The 17,332-nt window shown below is 54.6% G+C and overlaps 7 protein-coding genes across 7 annotated transcripts; 5 read left to right on the top strand and 2 right to left on the bottom strand.

Moving 5' to 3' along the window:
* Positions 1 to 927: 927 nt before the first annotated feature.
* On the top strand, positions 928 to 3,080 carry PG986_012275 (AMP-binding enzyme; the record flags this gene model as incomplete). Its single annotated transcript, XM_066848497.1, has 2 exons — positions 928 to 2,928; positions 2,994 to 3,080. The coding sequence occupies 2 exons, from the start codon at positions 928 to 930 to the stop codon at positions 3,078 to 3,080; spliced, it is 2,088 nt and encodes a 695-aa protein (XP_066695193.1).
* An 800-nt stretch (positions 3,081 to 3,880) lies between these two features.
* PG986_012274 (uncharacterized protein) lies at positions 3,881 to 6,055 on the top strand (the record flags this gene model as incomplete). Its single annotated transcript, XM_066848496.1, has 1 exon — positions 3,881 to 6,055. One exon carries the CDS (start codon positions 3,881 to 3,883, stop codon positions 6,053 to 6,055), a length of 2,175 nt encoding a protein of 724 aa, XP_066695192.1.
* An 815-nt stretch (positions 6,056 to 6,870) lies between these two features.
* On the bottom strand, positions 6,871 to 8,337 carry PG986_012273 (putative YSC84 Protein involved in the organization of actin cytoskeleton; the record flags this gene model as incomplete). Its single annotated transcript, XM_066848495.1, has 4 exons — positions 6,871 to 6,934; positions 6,997 to 7,949; positions 8,082 to 8,185; positions 8,301 to 8,337. The coding sequence occupies 4 exons, from the start codon at positions 8,335 to 8,337 to the stop codon at positions 6,871 to 6,873; spliced, it is 1,158 nt and encodes a 385-aa protein (XP_066695191.1).
* A 1,342-nt stretch (positions 8,338 to 9,679) lies between these two features.
* On the top strand, positions 9,680 to 10,103 carry PG986_012272 (uncharacterized protein; the record flags this gene model as incomplete). The annotated part of the gene is made up of 2 exons (XM_066848494.1): positions 9,680 to 9,814; positions 9,933 to 10,103. The coding sequence occupies 2 exons, from the start codon at positions 9,680 to 9,682 to the stop codon at positions 10,101 to 10,103; spliced, it is 306 nt and encodes a 101-aa protein (XP_066695190.1).
* A 679-nt stretch (positions 10,104 to 10,782) lies between these two features.
* On the bottom strand, positions 10,783 to 12,626 carry PG986_012271 (uncharacterized protein; the record flags this gene model as incomplete). The annotated part of the gene is made up of 3 exons (XM_066848493.1): positions 10,783 to 11,259; positions 11,316 to 12,439; positions 12,509 to 12,626. 3 exons carry the CDS (start codon positions 12,624 to 12,626, stop codon positions 10,783 to 10,785), a joined length of 1,719 nt encoding a protein of 572 aa, XP_066695189.1.
* Positions 12,627 to 13,300: 674 nt separating this feature from the next.
* PG986_012270 (uncharacterized protein) lies at positions 13,301 to 14,192 on the top strand (the record flags this gene model as incomplete). Its single annotated transcript, XM_066848492.1, has 3 exons — positions 13,301 to 13,350; positions 13,480 to 13,760; positions 13,822 to 14,192. Coding segments are annotated over 3 exons (702 nt in total), but the record flags the coding sequence as incomplete, so codon positions are not given.
* A 1,503-nt stretch (positions 14,193 to 15,695) lies between these two features.
* PG986_012269 (uncharacterized protein) lies at positions 15,696 to 16,349 on the top strand (the record flags this gene model as incomplete). Its single annotated transcript, XM_066848491.1, has 1 exon — positions 15,696 to 16,349. The coding sequence occupies one exon, from the start codon at positions 15,696 to 15,698 to the stop codon at positions 16,347 to 16,349; it is 654 nt and encodes a 217-aa protein (XP_066695187.1).
* Positions 16,350 to 17,332: the final 983 nt, after the last annotated feature.

The raw sequence follows: 17,332 nt of genomic DNA, 5'->3' as shown, positions 1-17,332 counted from the left end.
ACCGGCAGAGGCGTCGACTGTCAGAAGGATGCGCTTGTCGTTTGGAGGGGGAAAGGGGGTAGTGGCATACCAATGCCCCTTATTTGGGCACGTATATAAGAGAGAGACTTGTTCCTGCATTCTAGCCCTCTTGAAGTTTCTCCTATCCGAATCTGAATCCGATTATTGATTTGCGGACGTTGCATCGCAATATCAGCTGAGAGGGAACGACAGGTGACAGGCCGACGGAGCCGAGCCGACGTCCGCTAATATCGACAGATTGACTGACTGGATTTCCGTTTGAAGTAAGTGCCGCCCGTCGTCCATCCCATCAGCCCCAACCCCAAGGTCCCCAAGGTCCCCCCAACCCAACCGGCGGCAGTCTGTTCAGCCCTACGGATCGGTACTACTGCAGGACCACGTCACTGCTCGGTTCAGGTGTGCCTACATTACCTAATGTATCTGGCATCGGTGTCATATGACGATGCTTGTGCTGAGGCCATGAAGACGATGCGCCGTGGGTTCTGAGATTGGACTTAATTTCAATTGGGTTACATCCCGCAAGCTTGATTGAAAGGGACCAAGCACCCCGGACCCTGGACAGTACCTGGACACGCGGGCTAACCTGTAATTCACCACCCCAAGACATTGATTGATCTGCTCCTTTGGACTTTGCTCCATCCCGGACTTCTGGAGTCGGCTCCGTTCCCGCGCAGCCAGCGAAAAAGCAAAAGTGGGCTTGGCGTACATCCCGAGGTTTTGAGGTTGACGAGTTGCTTGTGACATCACGCCAGTCTGCCAGTATTGATCCATCGGAACAAGCAAAACGACAATAAAACCGAGTTGCTGCCCGCCCTCTTCCCAGCATTCGCGCGCTTCCCTCCCCCAAACGAGACTGCCCACCGCCCACCGCCTGCAACTCGCACACAACCACCCAAGTGCACCACCATGTCGTTACCAACGCAATTCGAGGGCGTCCTGCCCCTGCACATGGTCCACAAGCCGCCCTTCAGCGTCCAAGCCCCCGGCGAGCTCGCCAAGGAGGGCGAGACGGCGCCATTCCGGCACGCCAAGGCCAAGGACGGCCTCATCGACAAGCTCGACCCGGACATCGGCACCATCTTCGAGCTGCTCAAGAACAGCACCGAGAAGTACGCCGATCGCACCGCCGTGGGCACCCGCAAGCTCGTCAAGATCCACAAGGAGGTCAAGAAGGTCCCCAAGGTCGTCGACGGCGAGACCAAGGAGGTCGACAAGGAGTGGCAGTACTTTGAGCTCTCGCCCTTCACCTTCACCACCTACGCCGACTACGAGACCCTGGTCTTCCAGGTCGGCGCCGGCATGCGGAAGCTGGGCATGGTCCCGGGCGACATCGCGCACCTGTTCGCGTCGACCAGCCGGAACTGGCTGTGCATGGCCCACGCCTGCTCTTCGCAGTCCATGACGATTGCGACGGCGTACGACACGTTGGGCTCAGACGGCGTGCAGCATTCCTTGGTTCAGACCGGGGCGAAGGCCATGTTCACCGACCCACATCTCTTAAAGACTGCATCCGGCCCCTTGAAGGCAGCCAAGGACGTGCAGTTTCTCGTTTGGAACGACATGAGCAACATGCCCTACAGCGACGAGGATATCGAATCTTTCAAGAAGTCCCACTCGCACCTGAAGGTCCTATCTTTCTCAGAACTCCGCGCCCTGGGCGAGTCGAACCCCACTCCTCCCGTCGCGCCCAAGCCGAAGGACCTCTACTGCATTATGTATACGTCTGGCACCAGCGGTCCTCCCAAGGGAGTGCCTATCACCCATGAGGGCATCATCGCTGGTATTGCAGGCCTGCACGCCGTCATCGCCGAGACCGTCTCCACTCGCGATGTGATCCTGGCCTATCTGCCACTGGCGCATATCTTTGAGCTGATCGTGGAGAACCTCGTGCTATACGTGGGTGGAACCATGGGCTACGGTTCTCCGCGCACTTTAGTGGATTCTTCTATGAAGAACTGCGCCGGCGACTTGCGAGAACTCAAGCCTACGATCATGGTGGGCGTTCCCCAGGTTTGGGAGACCGTCAAGAAGGGCGTCGAGGGCCGGGTCAAGTCGGCAGGCGCCCTTTCCCGTGCTGTGTTCTGGGGCGCGTACAGCCTGAAGTCGGCCCTTGTCTCCGCTGGCTTTCCTGGCGCCACCCTTTTGGACGACCTGGTGTTTGGTCAGGTGCGGCAGATGACGGGAAACCGGCTCCGGTTTATTTTCAACGGCGCTTCGGGTATTTCGACAGGCACGCAGCACTTCATGTCGATGGTGGTGGCCCCCATGATCTCGGGGTACGGTCTGACGGAAACCTGCGCGAGCGGCGCGCTCGGCTGCCCGCTCCAGTGGACGCCCCACGCCATTGGACCGGTGCCGGCCTCTGTCGAAATCAAGCTCGTGTCGCTGCCGGAGCTCAACTACAACGCCGAGGCCACGCCACCGCAGGGCGAGATCCTGCTGCGCGGCAAGGCCGTTCTCAAGGAGTACTACAAGAACCCCGAGGAGACGGCGAAGGCCATCACGCCGGACGGCTGGTTCAAGACGGGCGACATTGGCGAGTTCGACGCGAACGGCCACATCAAGGTCATCGACCGGGTCAAGAACCTGGTCAAGATGCAGGGCGGGGAGTACATCGCGCTCGAGAAGGTCGAGGCCGTCTACCGCGGCAGCAGCTACGTCCAGAACATCATGGTGTACGGCGACGGCGAGCACCCGCGCGCCATCGCGATCCTGACCCCGAACGAGAAGAACCTGGCGGAGCTGGCCAAGAGCCTCGGCGTCGACGAGAAGAACATGCACCGCGACAAGAACGTCCGCGGCGCGGTGCTGAAGGACCTGCTGTCGGAGGCCAAGAAGGGCGGCTTGAGCGGGCTCGAGATGATCAGCGCCGTGGTGCTGGTCGACGAGGAGTGGACACCGGCAAACGTAAGTTTTTTTTCTCCCTGCTTCATTTGAACATGTGAAAAGAATAGGAGCTAACAGAGATGTAGGGCTTGACCACGGCGACATCAAAGGTCAACCGGAGAACGCTCAAGGATCGATACAAGAAGGAAATCGAGAACGCGTTCAAGTCTTAGATAATCTCTGGCGTTCGAAAAGATTAGAGATGATGGTCTTTTATATATTATATACCCGTAGAATGTGGCTGGGGATGATATAGAAGAGGTCTGGCTCATGCTATTCGGGAAACGGGGGACAGCATGGATTTGGGTTGGTTGCATTTTTTAGCTTGTATGTTTATTCATTAATCTGACAATTTCTCAAAACATAACATGTGTTGAAATTACCAAGTGTAGTCGAGGCTGCGCAATGCCAGCCAGTGTTGCCCAGCGGGTCGGAATGACAGCGGAAGACCCTCAGACAGCCAGTCTGAATCTTGGGTTCTTATCCATTCTCTGACCAAGTCAGTACACTTTCTCAGAGCTACTAATCAACTCAACACAAAGGCTACGCGTCCTGAGACCCCGACGCGACTCCTTTCAAGCCTGGAAGTTGGGGGTAGGTGATTAACCACAAAGGCCTCCTTCCAGGGCTTACACTGACCTGACCAAACCACAAACGCCTGATGAGGAAGGGTAAACAATCACTACTTATTTATATCTACCTAGCCTAACCTACCTCTGCCTAAGACCTATTTGTGCACTCATAATAAATACCCTCCCTTCAATACGCGCCGTATTTCTCCTCTACTTTTCCTCCCATACAACCCGCCTTTGACATCACATCAAGCCAGCCAGCCAGTGCAGCCAGCCCTTAACCAGCAAACTCAAGCCAACTGTGATGCTCGATCGCGCTCTCTCCTATCTCAATAGTTATGACCGCACCTTGGCCAATCTTCCCCCAAGATCCGGAAACGCAGAGTGTCGCAGAAGACAAGATGGACACGTCGTCCCCTACAGCACTGGCCATGTATGAAGCCGCTTGTCGCCCTCACAGCGGTGCCGCCAGACGTCCCAGCCCGGGCACAAAGGGCACACCGCCGCCGAGCAAGCTGAAGGAGTCGGGGGACAACGACAAGGCAGTGCGCGGCATGGAGTCTGTCTATATGCCTGAGGATCTGAAGAAACTTGCCCCTTTCTTGGACGTCGACTCCTGGATCAAGCAGTACCAGAAGCAGCGGCCGCGAAAGCAAGTGCTGCAACCTCGCTATGAAGAGCTTCCGGCTCCGAGAAAGCCAAAGCAGTCGAGCAAGACTACCGTTCGGGATGTGAAGATGGACGAGACGCCTAGATCGGCCAAGCCGAACCGCACTTCAGCAGTGACGACGGCGGCAGCACCCGAGAAACAAAGTGGGAACCTGCTTCTTCCCGATCCCGTCCCGTCCACCGACAGGCGTGGCGTGCCCTCATACTACCCGTCACACGAACCGTTATCGGGATCGCAACCAGAATGCGGAACACTTTCCCACAGAAAGCAGTGGGCTTCTTCCAAGCACGAGGCGGACCAAGAGTCAGCATCAAGCACATCAGTAGCGCTGCCCGCTACGCCCATGCCTTATGCCTATGTTCCCCATCACCTCCGAGGTAAACAGGAACTCGGTGCTCCTTCGCCTGCTGCCACGGTAGCGGCCCCTGTGAGTAGAGCAACAACCAAGGAACACTCAGCCCCCGCCAAGCCGCATGATACTCCCAAACCTCATGACAACCACAATCTCGCCAAGGATGCTAGACGGCAAGAAGGCAACACCGCCAGTAGAGTCAACAACAGTCTCTTCAGAGACAGCGTATTCGGCAAGAACAGATGCGGCAAGAAGATCTATAGCCAGGCTGACGAAGACGTATTCAACCTACTGGACGAACCGCACGTCACCACAACCAACGCCAACACGACCACCATAACGAGCATCCAGGCGGGCACTACCGTCGGTCCCAACAGCCACGGCTACACAAGGGATGGCACGCCGTGGCCAGTGACCAAATGCCAGCCTCCGCCCAAGGAACTGCCTGTCACCAACACCACCACCACCCAGTGTCCCGCCACCGGTGACAACAGCGGAAGAGGCCGCAACAACGTGGAACGCGACCCTTGGGCACCGGCGTCCCAGCCACGGCTCAAAGCGAATCGAGTACCGGATATTGCCTGCACCGCTCCTGCATCCGCACTTCGCACCACTGAAGGAACAAGCACCACAGAGTCCGCCAGCGAGAACCACAGCGCCTGTCGTAGCGGCATCACGAAGAACCCCACGGTCTTCTCGTACGCCACGCCAACCCCGCCGCGACGCTCAAGTGTCGATGAAGAATCACAAGAATCGAGCGCCGGTCTTTGGATTTCCGAACCCGGTATTACTACTATTCCTACGACCGCCTCCGCGCCCGAGCCCCATCGCTCCTACCCCTTGTCGCCGGAGGAAACCGACCACTACCTCCGCAGCCTGAGCACCAACGACCTCATCGCCCTGTCCACCAAGGCCCAGTGCGAGCTGCAGGAACGCGGCCGGAGCTTCTCCTCGATCCTCAGTGGCGTTCCCGGCGACGGCAGTGGTACCAACCACAACGGCGTATCAGCAGGAGGAGGAGAGGCTGCAACCCAAGATGTAAACGTTGGCGTCGGCATCGGTAGCGGTCGTGCATATAAGGAGAAGCGGAAGCACGAGGGTGCTGGATCGGATACCGAGGATGACGGCGGCGCCACGACGGCCAAGAAGCCGGAGCAGCACCAGAAAACCGAGCAGAAGAATAAGAAGCAGAAGAGTGAGCAAGTTGTGGTATCGGCCAGAGATACTGACTCTATTATGTATCCCGCTTCTGTTTTGGCAGATTCACCTTCTTTGCCGAATTTTCAGCTCCTGCAAGACGAAAGCGTTAACACCAAAGAGGCCAGCGCCAACGATCAACAGTTGGAGCGGGAGGATGCGACACCCAAGACGGAATTGACAAACACTATTGCCATTGCCACTGCTCCGATCGAACCCCTTTCGATCAATCAAACCCCCGCCACCGACAAGGCCGACGATACGGACTGGCACTATGTGGAGGAAGACTGCTGGATGAGCCCCCAGCCATGTTGCGGGGACGTGTTCGAGATGGTGGACAGACGGGAGTGCCACTAGCTTGCTGGCCATGCATGATTCTTTGATATTTTTTTCTGTCACAACTCATGTGGCTAACAAGATGGGCATGAAGGAACGAACACCCCCTATTCTTTACGAGCTTGATGCCTGATTTCTCATGGGTGAAAAGTACATGGGAGGCCACAAGTTCCTTGCGCGCTGTATCTAATTGAAGATTGACGGACCCGTCCCAGCATATGAATCAACAACAATTTAACCCGCGAGATATAGAGAAGTATCTCGATGTGAAGGGAAGGGAGAGACGCATTGTTCATCAGCAATTAGCATTGGATCATGATCCAGGCCCAAGAGCGGCTCGAGATTCCCACTACAAAGACCTTTTACATAGCAATGCATCCCATCGTTTTCTTATAACAGTTGGTCAGCCTTGCACTCGCCTTGCCGCTCAACAGATCTTGTGCCCAACCTTGGACCTAGGGGGCGAACTCACACGGTCAGGACCCATCATTCAACTTCTGGTGACCTGAATAATCTCACAGCAACGTTAGGTTTGTGATGCCACTCGTTTCATATATGACAATGGTCCGAGTACGCGTACTGGCTGCGTAACTTAAAAATGCGATGTAATTGATTGCTTGAACCTAAACTCCTTACTGTGCGACAAATCATGTGGTATAAATCCGTAATGAGGTTTCCCTCAAGTGCGAAAAGCGTTCTTAGGAATGCGTAAATCGTAGCCAAGTGTACCATTGAGAAACCCAGCGAAAGTCCTGTATCGTACTTTATGCCCCACCTGCGACCTTGCTCTCTCGTCTTACCCAATCCCGTGGCCTGGTGTGCTTCGGAGAGTCATTTTATTCGCTCATTTTGACATAGTTGCTAGGGAAAATACCATGCCGCGTGCCAATCATACCCGTCCTGATTTCTGTCAGTATAGTCTCGACAATCACGAGCAAAAGGGGCTATAGTTAGACACTTACCACCAGTCATTGGCGCTATCGGTCTTCTTGAGCACCGTGATCACATCACCCTTTTTGAAACCGAGGTCACCAGGCTGATCGGCCTCAAACGTGAACAGAGCCACGGCCTCGTTCTTCTTCAGCATGGCGTTCTTGCTCTGGAAGTTCGGCTTCGGCGCCGCGGGTCGCCCAGGACCAGCCCTCTTGTCGGCTTGGAAGCCATCGGCACCAAATTGGCCTGTGCTATTCCTGTTCAGGTTGCTACCACTGGGGCGGTCGTAGACGTCGTCTTGCCATGTGCTAGCCCGTTTCGGCGCACCAAAGTTCTCTTGGGTGCCTCCAAAACCTCCAGGTGCGGCCCTGGTCGCGCCCTGGTTGTTGGCCCAGGTTGGGCTGTTGGTTGCGTCATCGAATTGCGGGACATCGTTGTACATGCCGTCGTCCATGCTCCCTGATCGCACCCCGGCGAACACCCTAGAGTTCAAAACGGTCATCAGAGGCGCAGACTGCGGCGGGGGTCGGACGGAGCCGGTGAGGAGTTGCATGGCGGTCAATCGCTGGCCGTAGAGCTTCTCGTTTGCGTCCTTTCGTTCAATGATAGCCGAGCCTTCCAGCGACACACCAGCAAACAGGCCCTTCGTTTTGCTGTAAGAGAAGACACCCGCAACACTCTTGAGCGATGCAGCGCCGGCGGCTTCGGCATTACGACCAACGGGGCCGGCTGCGATAGAGACGTTCCCGCCCAACGTAATGGAGCCCATTTGCGCGAAGGTCTTGACGGCGCTGGCATCGTTGAGGATGAAGACGAAATCTGTCAACTCGAACCCGATCTGTCCACCAAAGCCACCACCCGCCGTCATGATGGCGCTGGGCGCTGACCAAGAGCCATCGGGAAGTCGAGCAACAACGAGGCCGGAACCGAATCGGGCGGAGCCGAGGAAACCGGCTTTGAATACTGTAAGGATTGCCAGACCCTAATCGATTGTCGTGGTAACCAAGTCAGAAACTGGTACATGCATACGGCGATTCAGACAGCAGCAGCAGCAGCAGCAGCAGCAGCAGCGCAGAAGCAGAAGCAGAAGGGCATTAGAGGCAACTTTACTCACCTTCGCATTGGCCAGGACTTGGGGAGGAATGATCTTGTCAGGTCCAAAGGATTGTCGCGGGTCGATGAAGCTTGTCAGAATCTTGCCGCACTTCTTGCACTCGGCTGTGGCGGAAAAAGACGAGAACACATTAGCATCGTGTTTGCGCATCACAAGCAGCCGCTGAACGGTTGCGGGGCGCTGAGCTTGCATGGAGGTTTAGACGACAATTGGACTTACACGACAAGGACGACGGGAGGGGGTTGTTGATGCCCATCGTGGCGGTATGTTATGTGTTTTCGACTACAGACCGACCTGGGAATCGAGTTGGATTATGGAAAAAGGTCGTCAGAATGGCGGGAGGTAGTGGTAGTAGTATGTCAGGTAGGGTAGGAGGCAAAGTAAGCGATGATGGATGTTTGGGCAATCAGTCGGGCTGTGTGGGGTTCCAGCAGTATCGCGAGGGAAACAGCCAACAGGTCGAAAGATTACGAGGTGGCGGGGCAAAAGCTCTTGGGACAGGCAGACCGAGCTACCCGAGCAGCCGCTGGTTCAAAGACAAGGTCTGATGCGGTGGATCACGATGTGTGCGGTGGTCGGGAATTGAAGTTGCTGAAGAACCACGTCGTCCTCTTGTTCAAGGTCTGTATTTAATTCACTGTTGTGCTTAGTCGTAGCCGTCCAGGCATCTACAGTCGAAGTAATCCATATATTGCTCCGTGGCCGATCGGAGAGGCGATCTTCCAGAACATCGATTGCTGCCCACCCCGGAAAAGTTGGGATGCACAAGTGAGAGGAGTGACGGCACTGGCAGTCTGGTTGCGTAATAAGGCTGGGCTTAGACAGCGCTAGAGCGAGCATCCCAATCAACCCAGGTCCCGGGCCAGTTGCCAGTGCTATGTATTGTCGCACTCGCCTGTTCGTCGGAGCGTGTCATGGTGTCACAAGCCTCCTCCGCAAACCTGCTGCCTGCTGGCCCTGCTGAGCCACAAGTACAAGTGTTGGTGTTGGTATTGCCTTAGCGACTTCATGTCCAACCTGGGCGGGCCTGCGTCATTCTCGTCCCCGGATCTGCCAGCTAGCAAGGTGGTCCCCCCTTTTTTCCCGCTTGCTTCCATGTTGCATGAGCATTGATGCAGGGCGACAATCAAGACGAGATCCTGTAGGAATTATATTGGCCCCTACCCATACATGCCTACATAGCATTTCGGCCGCCTTTCTTTCCAAGTAGCGCCAAATGAGAAACAAAGACCTTCGCCGAGTCAATAGCAGCAACACCACGTTGAAGAACTACCGACCTCGTCCCGCTTAGACTTTCCACGAACCTCTAGCCACGCCAGCTGTGAAACGCGCAAGTGCCACCGCCGCTGCCCCCCCCCAAGTATCGTGACCCTCGTTCCACCTCTTCCCTTCCCACACAACTCAACCTCACTCACTCCGAACGAACCGACGACTACAACGCCTCCCCACGTTCCAGAAATCCCGCCCGACTCGCTGCTCAACCACAACAAACCCCAAGCTCATTCATTACACCCGTCGGACAGTAACCTCGCTGCCCGCATCCCGAAACAATCGTTCAGATCTCAGCCGACAACACAACCACAAATTCCGGAACCAAAATGTCCGACGCCTACGAGCGCGAGCGCCAGAACAACGCCAGGCTCGAGGAACTCTCGGCCAAGGTCTCCTCCTTGCGCGGCGTCACCGTGGACATCTACGATAATGCGCGCGCGCAGGATGTGATCGACAATACCGTACGTTGAACACCACTCACTGCCCCGTCGTCAATCCGGCCTGCAGCCACCGCGGCGGCGGCGGCACCATAGGGCGGACATGCAAGCTAACCATTTGTTCTTTTCGCTATCAATATAGTCCGACACTTTCTCGTCCATGTCGACGCAACTGAAGGGCTCCGCCGGGCGCCTCGGCCGCGCCGCCGCTTCAGGTAACAAGATCGCCATCTTCAAGCTGTCCGCCGTCATCATCGGCGCCTTCTTGGTGTTGTACTGGCTGTACAAGCTGTTCTTCCGGGGCTCCGCTTAAACTCGGGGGGAAAACAACCCGACGCTTTTTACGCACTGCCTCTTCCTGGGGATCGACGCGACGACACATGCGCAGAGGGATACGTGGATTCATAACGTAAGAGAGACAGAGAGAAGGGCAGAAGAGGTAGGACATCGCATATACACATGGCTTATAGGTGGAATGGCGGGAGGCATATCGGCAACAACTGACCAAATGCTGGGATATAAGGTTCACGATAGGAATCGACCTGTCAATATCGAGCACGGAGACAGGCAAAGATCAAGGAAGTATAAATCACGGAGACGACCTGCCGAAAGCCAGTAGGTTGCTACTGCCCGTCGACAGGCTTGGAAAAGACACAAAGGGCGGGGATGGGTCGATCACAGTCGGGAGGATATGGACGTTGGATTACGTACGGATGTCTGCTCTTTCAGCATAGCATTGGCGTTTGAAATGGGTATAATTGTTTAGATTGCGGGTTCATACAGTACATGGCAGCAAGACGCTCGCGTTTCATAACTAAATCATTCTATGTGCAAGCAAAGCTTTTTAAGGCTGGTATAGACATCTGGGATCGGATTGTGACCTGTCACAGTTCGTACTCAGAAACTATGCCTGGACCTTCAGTAAATCAGCCGCATGTTCCAGCTTGTCTACCTAGAGTTTGCTTTATCTAGCAGTGTCCAGTCGGGCCAAACTACTGCCAGACGTTGGTGCCAAACAAATCATCATTGCCACCGAATCCGCCGGCGGTTGCCTTAGCGGCGCCGCCGTTGCTGGCCGAGGAAGCCCCCGCGCCCGTGCTACTCGTCCATCCACCGAACTCCTCGTCGGCCGCCACGGCCGGTGTAGTAGTGCTGAAACTACCGCCACCTCCAGGCACAATGCTCTGGCTGGCCAAGGACCCTCCGGTGCTCCCCCAGGCTCCGAAATCGCCGGTTCCGAAACCGGGGGACTTGGGGAGCCCAGGGCTCTTAGCGGCCGGGGCAGCGGGAGCGAGAGCAGCCGGCTCGCCCCATGCGTTGCCCCAGACATCGGAGTTGCTCCAGTTGGGCACAGCAGAAGTAGTCGCCATAGGGTTAGTAGGCGCCGGTGATGAGGTCGGCTTCGGCGAGGTCAGATTGAAGACCGAGTCCATGGCCGGAGCGGGTGCTGGCGCAGGCGGCGACGCTGTCTTGGTCGGTATGGCAGCCGGAGCGGGTGCAGGGCTCGACAGATCAAAGAGGTCACCCATGGCAGATGACGATGACTTGGCAGGGGGCCGCCGGGGGTGCCCCATCCGCCGAAGCTGTTTGATGGGGACATGACCGGCTTCGGTTGCTGTTGAGGGGCAGCTGGCTTGGACTTCGTGTCGAAGAAACCGCCTCCGCTCAAGTTCGAGAAACCGGAGGTAGACTGGGGCGTAGACTTGCCACTGGCCATACTGGTCAAACCGGCAAAAGCATCTACCTGAGGGCTCTTGGGCGACTTCATGCCGCTGTTGTTGTTGTTGCTATTGCTGCTGCTCCCGAAGCTCAGGCCGGCAAAATCGTCGATAAGACTGCCACCAGCGGACCTTTGAGGATGGTGGCCCATTGTGGGCGACACTGGCGACGCCATGGCACCAAAGCCGCTGCCGAACGAGCTGGATGCGGTGTGTGAAGACTGTTGTGGTTGGGGCTTGGGGGCTGAAGCGTATAGAGACAAGATAGACTGCTTCAGATCCGGGCGCGATTGACCGCCAGACATGCCGCCCATGCCCGTGGTACTAGCAGGTCGCGGGGGAGCGGCAGGGGCATCACTGAGGAAGTCCAAGCCGAATAACGAGTCCTTTGCGGTGGTCGTCTTCGGTGGCGCCGGGGCTGCTTTAGGCGGGCCGGGTTGGTTCGCTGCTGAAGGGCCAGCGGTGCTAGCACGAGGAGGTAGATCGTCCCCGCCGATGAGGTCTCCCTGGGGCGCCGCAGAACGTTGGGGAGCTGCCGATTGACCGAGTGGTGCCTTCCGCTGGGACTCTCTCCTTTCAATGTTCTGCTTTTCCTTGACGATGCTGAGGGGGATGTCATCATCTCCAGCGACATCTAGGGAGGCAGGGTCGGGCATGGGGCCGTCCATGACCCATCTCTTGAGCTCGTACTTGGTTCGGATGAAGTTCTCGATCTTGGCCTCGGAGGGCACGTGGCCTGGTGCCAGCTTGGACTCCCAGTATTTGTTTGCTCGCGCGTTGCCCCAGCTGAGGATGCTCCTCAATTGTTCGTCGGTCCATGAGTCGAGGTCGACCGATTTGACTCGGGAGATGTGCGTTCCCATACCGCGATGAATACCGGAACATCGAATGCAGATGAAAACGCCGAGATTCCAGCTCGCCCATCTTGGGTCTGCGGTTCAGAAAGTCAATTGGAGGGGCCAAGGCATTGCGGAACGGAGAGCAAGATGGAGGGACTTACGCTTGTTCTTCTTGCAGTCGGCGCATATCTTGTTGGTTTCTAGCTTCAGGAGACTCTTGATGGTGGCCTGATTCTGGGCGGCCTTCTCCGCCGCCGGATTCGGTGGCCGCCTCGACATGCTGAAGGGTGTTGTTGATGGGATGTATGGCGATGGGAGTTTCGACTGTTTCAGTTGCGCCGAAAGAAAAGCTAGGTTGCTAGACCGAGCTGCTGCTGTTGCCTGGGGGGGCTGTGGTTGCTGGAACCTACTTGTCCACCGATAGTCACAAAGGGGGGCTCGCGGTAGTAGTTGTCGTTGTTGTTAGCAGTAGTATGCTATAAAGTGGACATGTCTTGGTCTGGATGGATGGATTGATGTGGCTTGTTCTTCTGAGGTGTCGCATTATTTGCTAGCCTAGCTCCGGATACTTGAGTAGCCTACTCCCTAGCAAATTCCGAAAGCTCGTCCCTCCCTAAAGCCAAAACCACGGTATGATAGAGCTAGCTACCCATAATATTAGGTCGGGGATCCATACAGCCAGCCATGCCTCCTCAAGATGTGCTGCCGCTGGGCACTGCTTTGACGCCCAATCCTCCATGCATTGGTTTCGGAGATGGTTGTAAACAATGATCCGGCCTTCCATCAACGCCCAGTGCTTGATTGAATACATGTATGCATGCAGGTGGGTGGCTTTTACACGTACTTTGGCTGCACTCCGAAAAGGTGGGACAGAAGGAACGTTTAGGTAGCTCTTAGTCGGTGGACGTGGCTGTGGAATAGTGGCTGGGAGCTTTGGAGGGGTCATTGCTGACATGATGAGTGACGCCATTGACGATAGGCCTGTCGGTATTTGTCACGGACGGTACGACGACAATTGATTCCAAATATCATCAATCCTACTCCTCCTAAGCGCCATTGAATACTTGCTAGAATCAACTTATTGAACATACCAAAAAGCCGATATATATCTCCTGCCCTGACGCCCAGTCAGTCAGTCCATTGATCCTTTTCAGCAGCCTACCACCATCAACTGTGTTATGCGCTTGCCGCCCTTCTCCAGTTTGCTTCGAACGTTCTACACCTTTTCCACTTTCACTCGAACCAGTGCCACAGCCCACCGGCAGGCACTTCACGCTAGCGCACGACCTCTGAAGTCTATGCCCACCATCCCCTTTCTCGGTAGTTTGTTCGGCTCGTCAAGTTCTGCCTCCAGCAAGATGTCGTACCCCGATCAGAGGAATGACGACGAGTGGCGCGCAGTCCTCAACAAAGGTACGTTTTGCACCCGGCCAAAATGCCCTATCCGCCGCCCCTGTGCTTACACTGCATCCAGAACAATTCCGTATTCTGAGAGAAAAGGGCACCGAAGCCCCCTTCTCGGGCAAATATGACAAGTTCTTCTCAGAGTCTGGAGTCTACACATGTGCTGGATGCGAAGCTCCACTCTACAAGGCCAACCACAAGTTCAAGTCGGGTTGTGGCTGGCCTGCGTACTTTGACAGCATCCCGGGTGCTGTAACTCGCCACGAGGACAGCACCCTTGGCATGACCAGGACTGAGATTGTCTGCTCCAACTGTGGTGGTCATCTTGGTCATGTATTCAAGGGAGAGGGCTACTCCACGCCCACAGACGAGCGCCACTGCGTCAACAGCGTCAGCTTGAACTTCTCCCCGAGGACAAAGCTGCCGAGGGCGCCAAGAGCGGTGAGAGCAAGGCTTGAAAGGGGGGATTTGTGTGACCATGGATTTACTTGGAATTTGGAAACATACGTACGGAATTGACTGAAATGCACCATCATACCCGCCGGTATACATTCTCGTATAAGACCCAACGGACGGATTGACCTCCATCAATTGCCGTGATCCAAGGCTTTGCACTCGGTTTTGCTCGCTGGCAACCGTGACCGCGTCGTAGTTAGGTATTGCCTGAATTATAAAAGACAGCAAAGAAGAAAACTGATGGTAGTGCCTTGAGTCACCATGAGCCTGCTCCATGCGAGGACCTACAAGTCTTTCTATTTCTTTATTTCCAATATATAGTTGGGTATTCGGTCAAATGGGCTACAACATACTTGCTTATTGAATCTCAACAACCAATGCTTCCAATTGGCCTTCGGTAAAGCTCTTGTTTGGTATTTATCTGGCTACATATAGCACGTTGTGCTCTTCATCACACCCCATATGCCGTCGATTGATCTGGATGTGGGCAAGGCCGTTGGGCAATCATCATAGAGTTTCGTTCTACCAAGTCTTGAAGGCTCAACGGCCGGTGTCCCTTCTTCATTTTTTTTCGAGTGGCGCAGCAACTTTGGAAGCGATTGAGCAAATTTGAGCAACTACACGTTGAGCCATCTCCGCTGCCACCGTTGAATCCGTGTAGCACATATTCACACACATTACGGACAGTTTAGCTACCTTCTGTATATCCCAACTAACGAAGTGATACTACGCGGGCAAGCTAGCACCATATAGATTAGCATCAGTAGATGATAACCGTCCCCTACACTGGGCAATATAGTAGATTTCTACACTGAACACCCAAGGACATCTCGTTACTCTTGAAAGCCATTTATCGACACCACTTTCCCACAAATAACTGTCCTCATCCGCGTATCTTGAAAACGTTAAAAAGCTTATCCGAGCAATGATAACTGCACCATGTGGAGAGTCCTTGTTATGATGCCCTGCCCTGCCTACGATGCTGCCGCCGGGCAGTAAGTCAGTTGCAAAACACAGTGCTCTTCCATTCACTGCCACTTCTATTGCTCTTCTGACCAGGCAGCAAAATTCTTTCAAAGTACGGTTCGCAACTTTGTTTGCTTTCCCCGAATCACGAGGTTTACTCATGCAATTCCCATTTCACCTATAAAAGGGAACTGCTCTTCCACCCGGTAATTCCTCTTCTCCCTGAATGCCAAACATCACTTTCCCCTGAGACAATTCAATTCTTGAGATCCCAATACTCCACCACTCTTCCGAGGCCATATCTACTGCTCTATACTTGCTGTATACTTGCAACAACTATCTCACCCACAGAGTACACCTACTCTCAACACGATCTGCCAATTCTCTCTATAGTTCACACCGGCCTCTCCTTTCAAAGGGTTCCTGTGTGCACTTGAATCACTATTTTGACGACCCACCGTCATCAGCCTGTTCTCTAAACCACTTGCCCATCTCACCAGAAACTTCTCAATCGTTTTCAAGATGTCTTCTGGTCGCTACAACCTTCGCTCTCGTGCTTCCCGGGTTGCTGCTACCCGGGCTGCACAAGAACTCGGTATCTCTGCTAGCGAAGCTCGCCGTAACACCCGCCTAGCTCCGAGACGTCAACAGCCATCTCGTCCCCGTATCCGCCTGGTCGGGGCCTGGGCACCCGAGAACAGAGCCCAACATCTACGAGAGGAGCATCTTCGCCAGGAGCGAAGCAATGTTCGCCTGATCATTCAAACACGGCCATTGGAGAATCCTGACAGGCCCCAGGTCCAAGTGACACGCCACGGAGTTCCCGTTGTCGTCCCCGAGGCCCAAGGACCACAGCCTCGTTACAGCATTCGACAGCTCCCCTTCCAACGCATACACTCCATCCACGACAACGACAAGGGCGTCTATGTCTACCACCATATACGAGACGCCCAGCGAAACATTTGCAGCACGTGGATCGGCCTCCATTGTGTCTCGCTGTACGACTTTAACCTCGGCGGCACCATCTGGGAGAACCACAAAATGTTTACCCGCATCCAAAAGCTCAAGGAGACCACAGATGACCCGGTTATCCTCCATGGTCGTTTTGGGGACCGCTACCTCTACACGTTCGACTGCCGAGCCCGCAAGTATACTTGGAGGGCTCCTGGCTTCTAGACGCCCCCAAAAGGGCAGCAACATCTTCACAACAACGTGGCACTTTACAAACTTCGACTTCAATAATTCACGGTCAGCCCAGTACGAGTACAATGTTGCCTTTTCGAGTGGTTATCTCAACCAACGTTGGCGGGCCCAGAACTGCAACTACAACCCTCTGCCTGAAGGAAACCACCAACCGAGAGGGTGCTTTCTTTCACATGGGCTTGCACACACACACACACACACACACACACCTGTCCACTGTACAACTACTTTCTCCTCATCCTTGCTTCTTCAAAAAAACCACAATCAAGGGAATGAGCCACGAATCATACGAAAGAAATATTGAAATCTTTTGGGGCAGGCGGCACCCTTCCGTTTTGGAATATTACAGCAGGCAGCAGCACAAATTTTGCTTTTGAGTCTGGAAACGACTATGGACGGCACTCTTTTCGGCTTTTCTCTTTTGGATTACAACGCTTTGCAATTTGCAACGCCGATACCCTGTACAATTGAGCCTTTGGGACTTATATGGTTTGGAAGGATTTGGTCCCTGGGACTCTGCTTTTGGCATTGGGACTTGACTATTATGGAATGGGCGATCAAGGAGAAGGAGGCAGGATCGCAGGCGGGTTACATTGATGGTTGCACTTCCTCCTACTTGTCTACAGTGCATATTACATAATCAATGATGGAATTCACAACATTAGAACACAGACTTGTAAACCTCCCCAAGAAACTTCACTGCACATGTGGTTATTCCATTCTGTGATTTTCGCCTGTTATCCTACTATTGCCGTTCCTGCAACACTGATTTCTACATGGCTGTCCCCCAACATGCGGCTTGAACAACCAAGTACTTGTTGACAATTTTTTCTTTTTCTTTTTGGAAGCAGTTGCATGTCATCCAGGCATGAAGACTGCAAAGGAGGTGTTTCCACCGTAATTCGGCACGCGATAGGTCGTTTGCTTGAGTTGATCGTATCCCCTGGTGTTTGTAC

This window comes from Apiospora aurea (genome assembly GCF_038362705.1).
Source record: "Apiospora aurea strain CBS 24483 chromosome Unknown utg000008l_segment0_segment0, whole genome shotgun sequence".
Taxonomy (NCBI): domain Eukaryota; kingdom Fungi; phylum Ascomycota; class Sordariomycetes; order Amphisphaeriales; family Apiosporaceae; genus Apiospora; species Apiospora aurea.
Note: the sequence above shows the minus strand (reverse complement) of the source record. Positions and strands in the feature narration are given on the sequence as shown.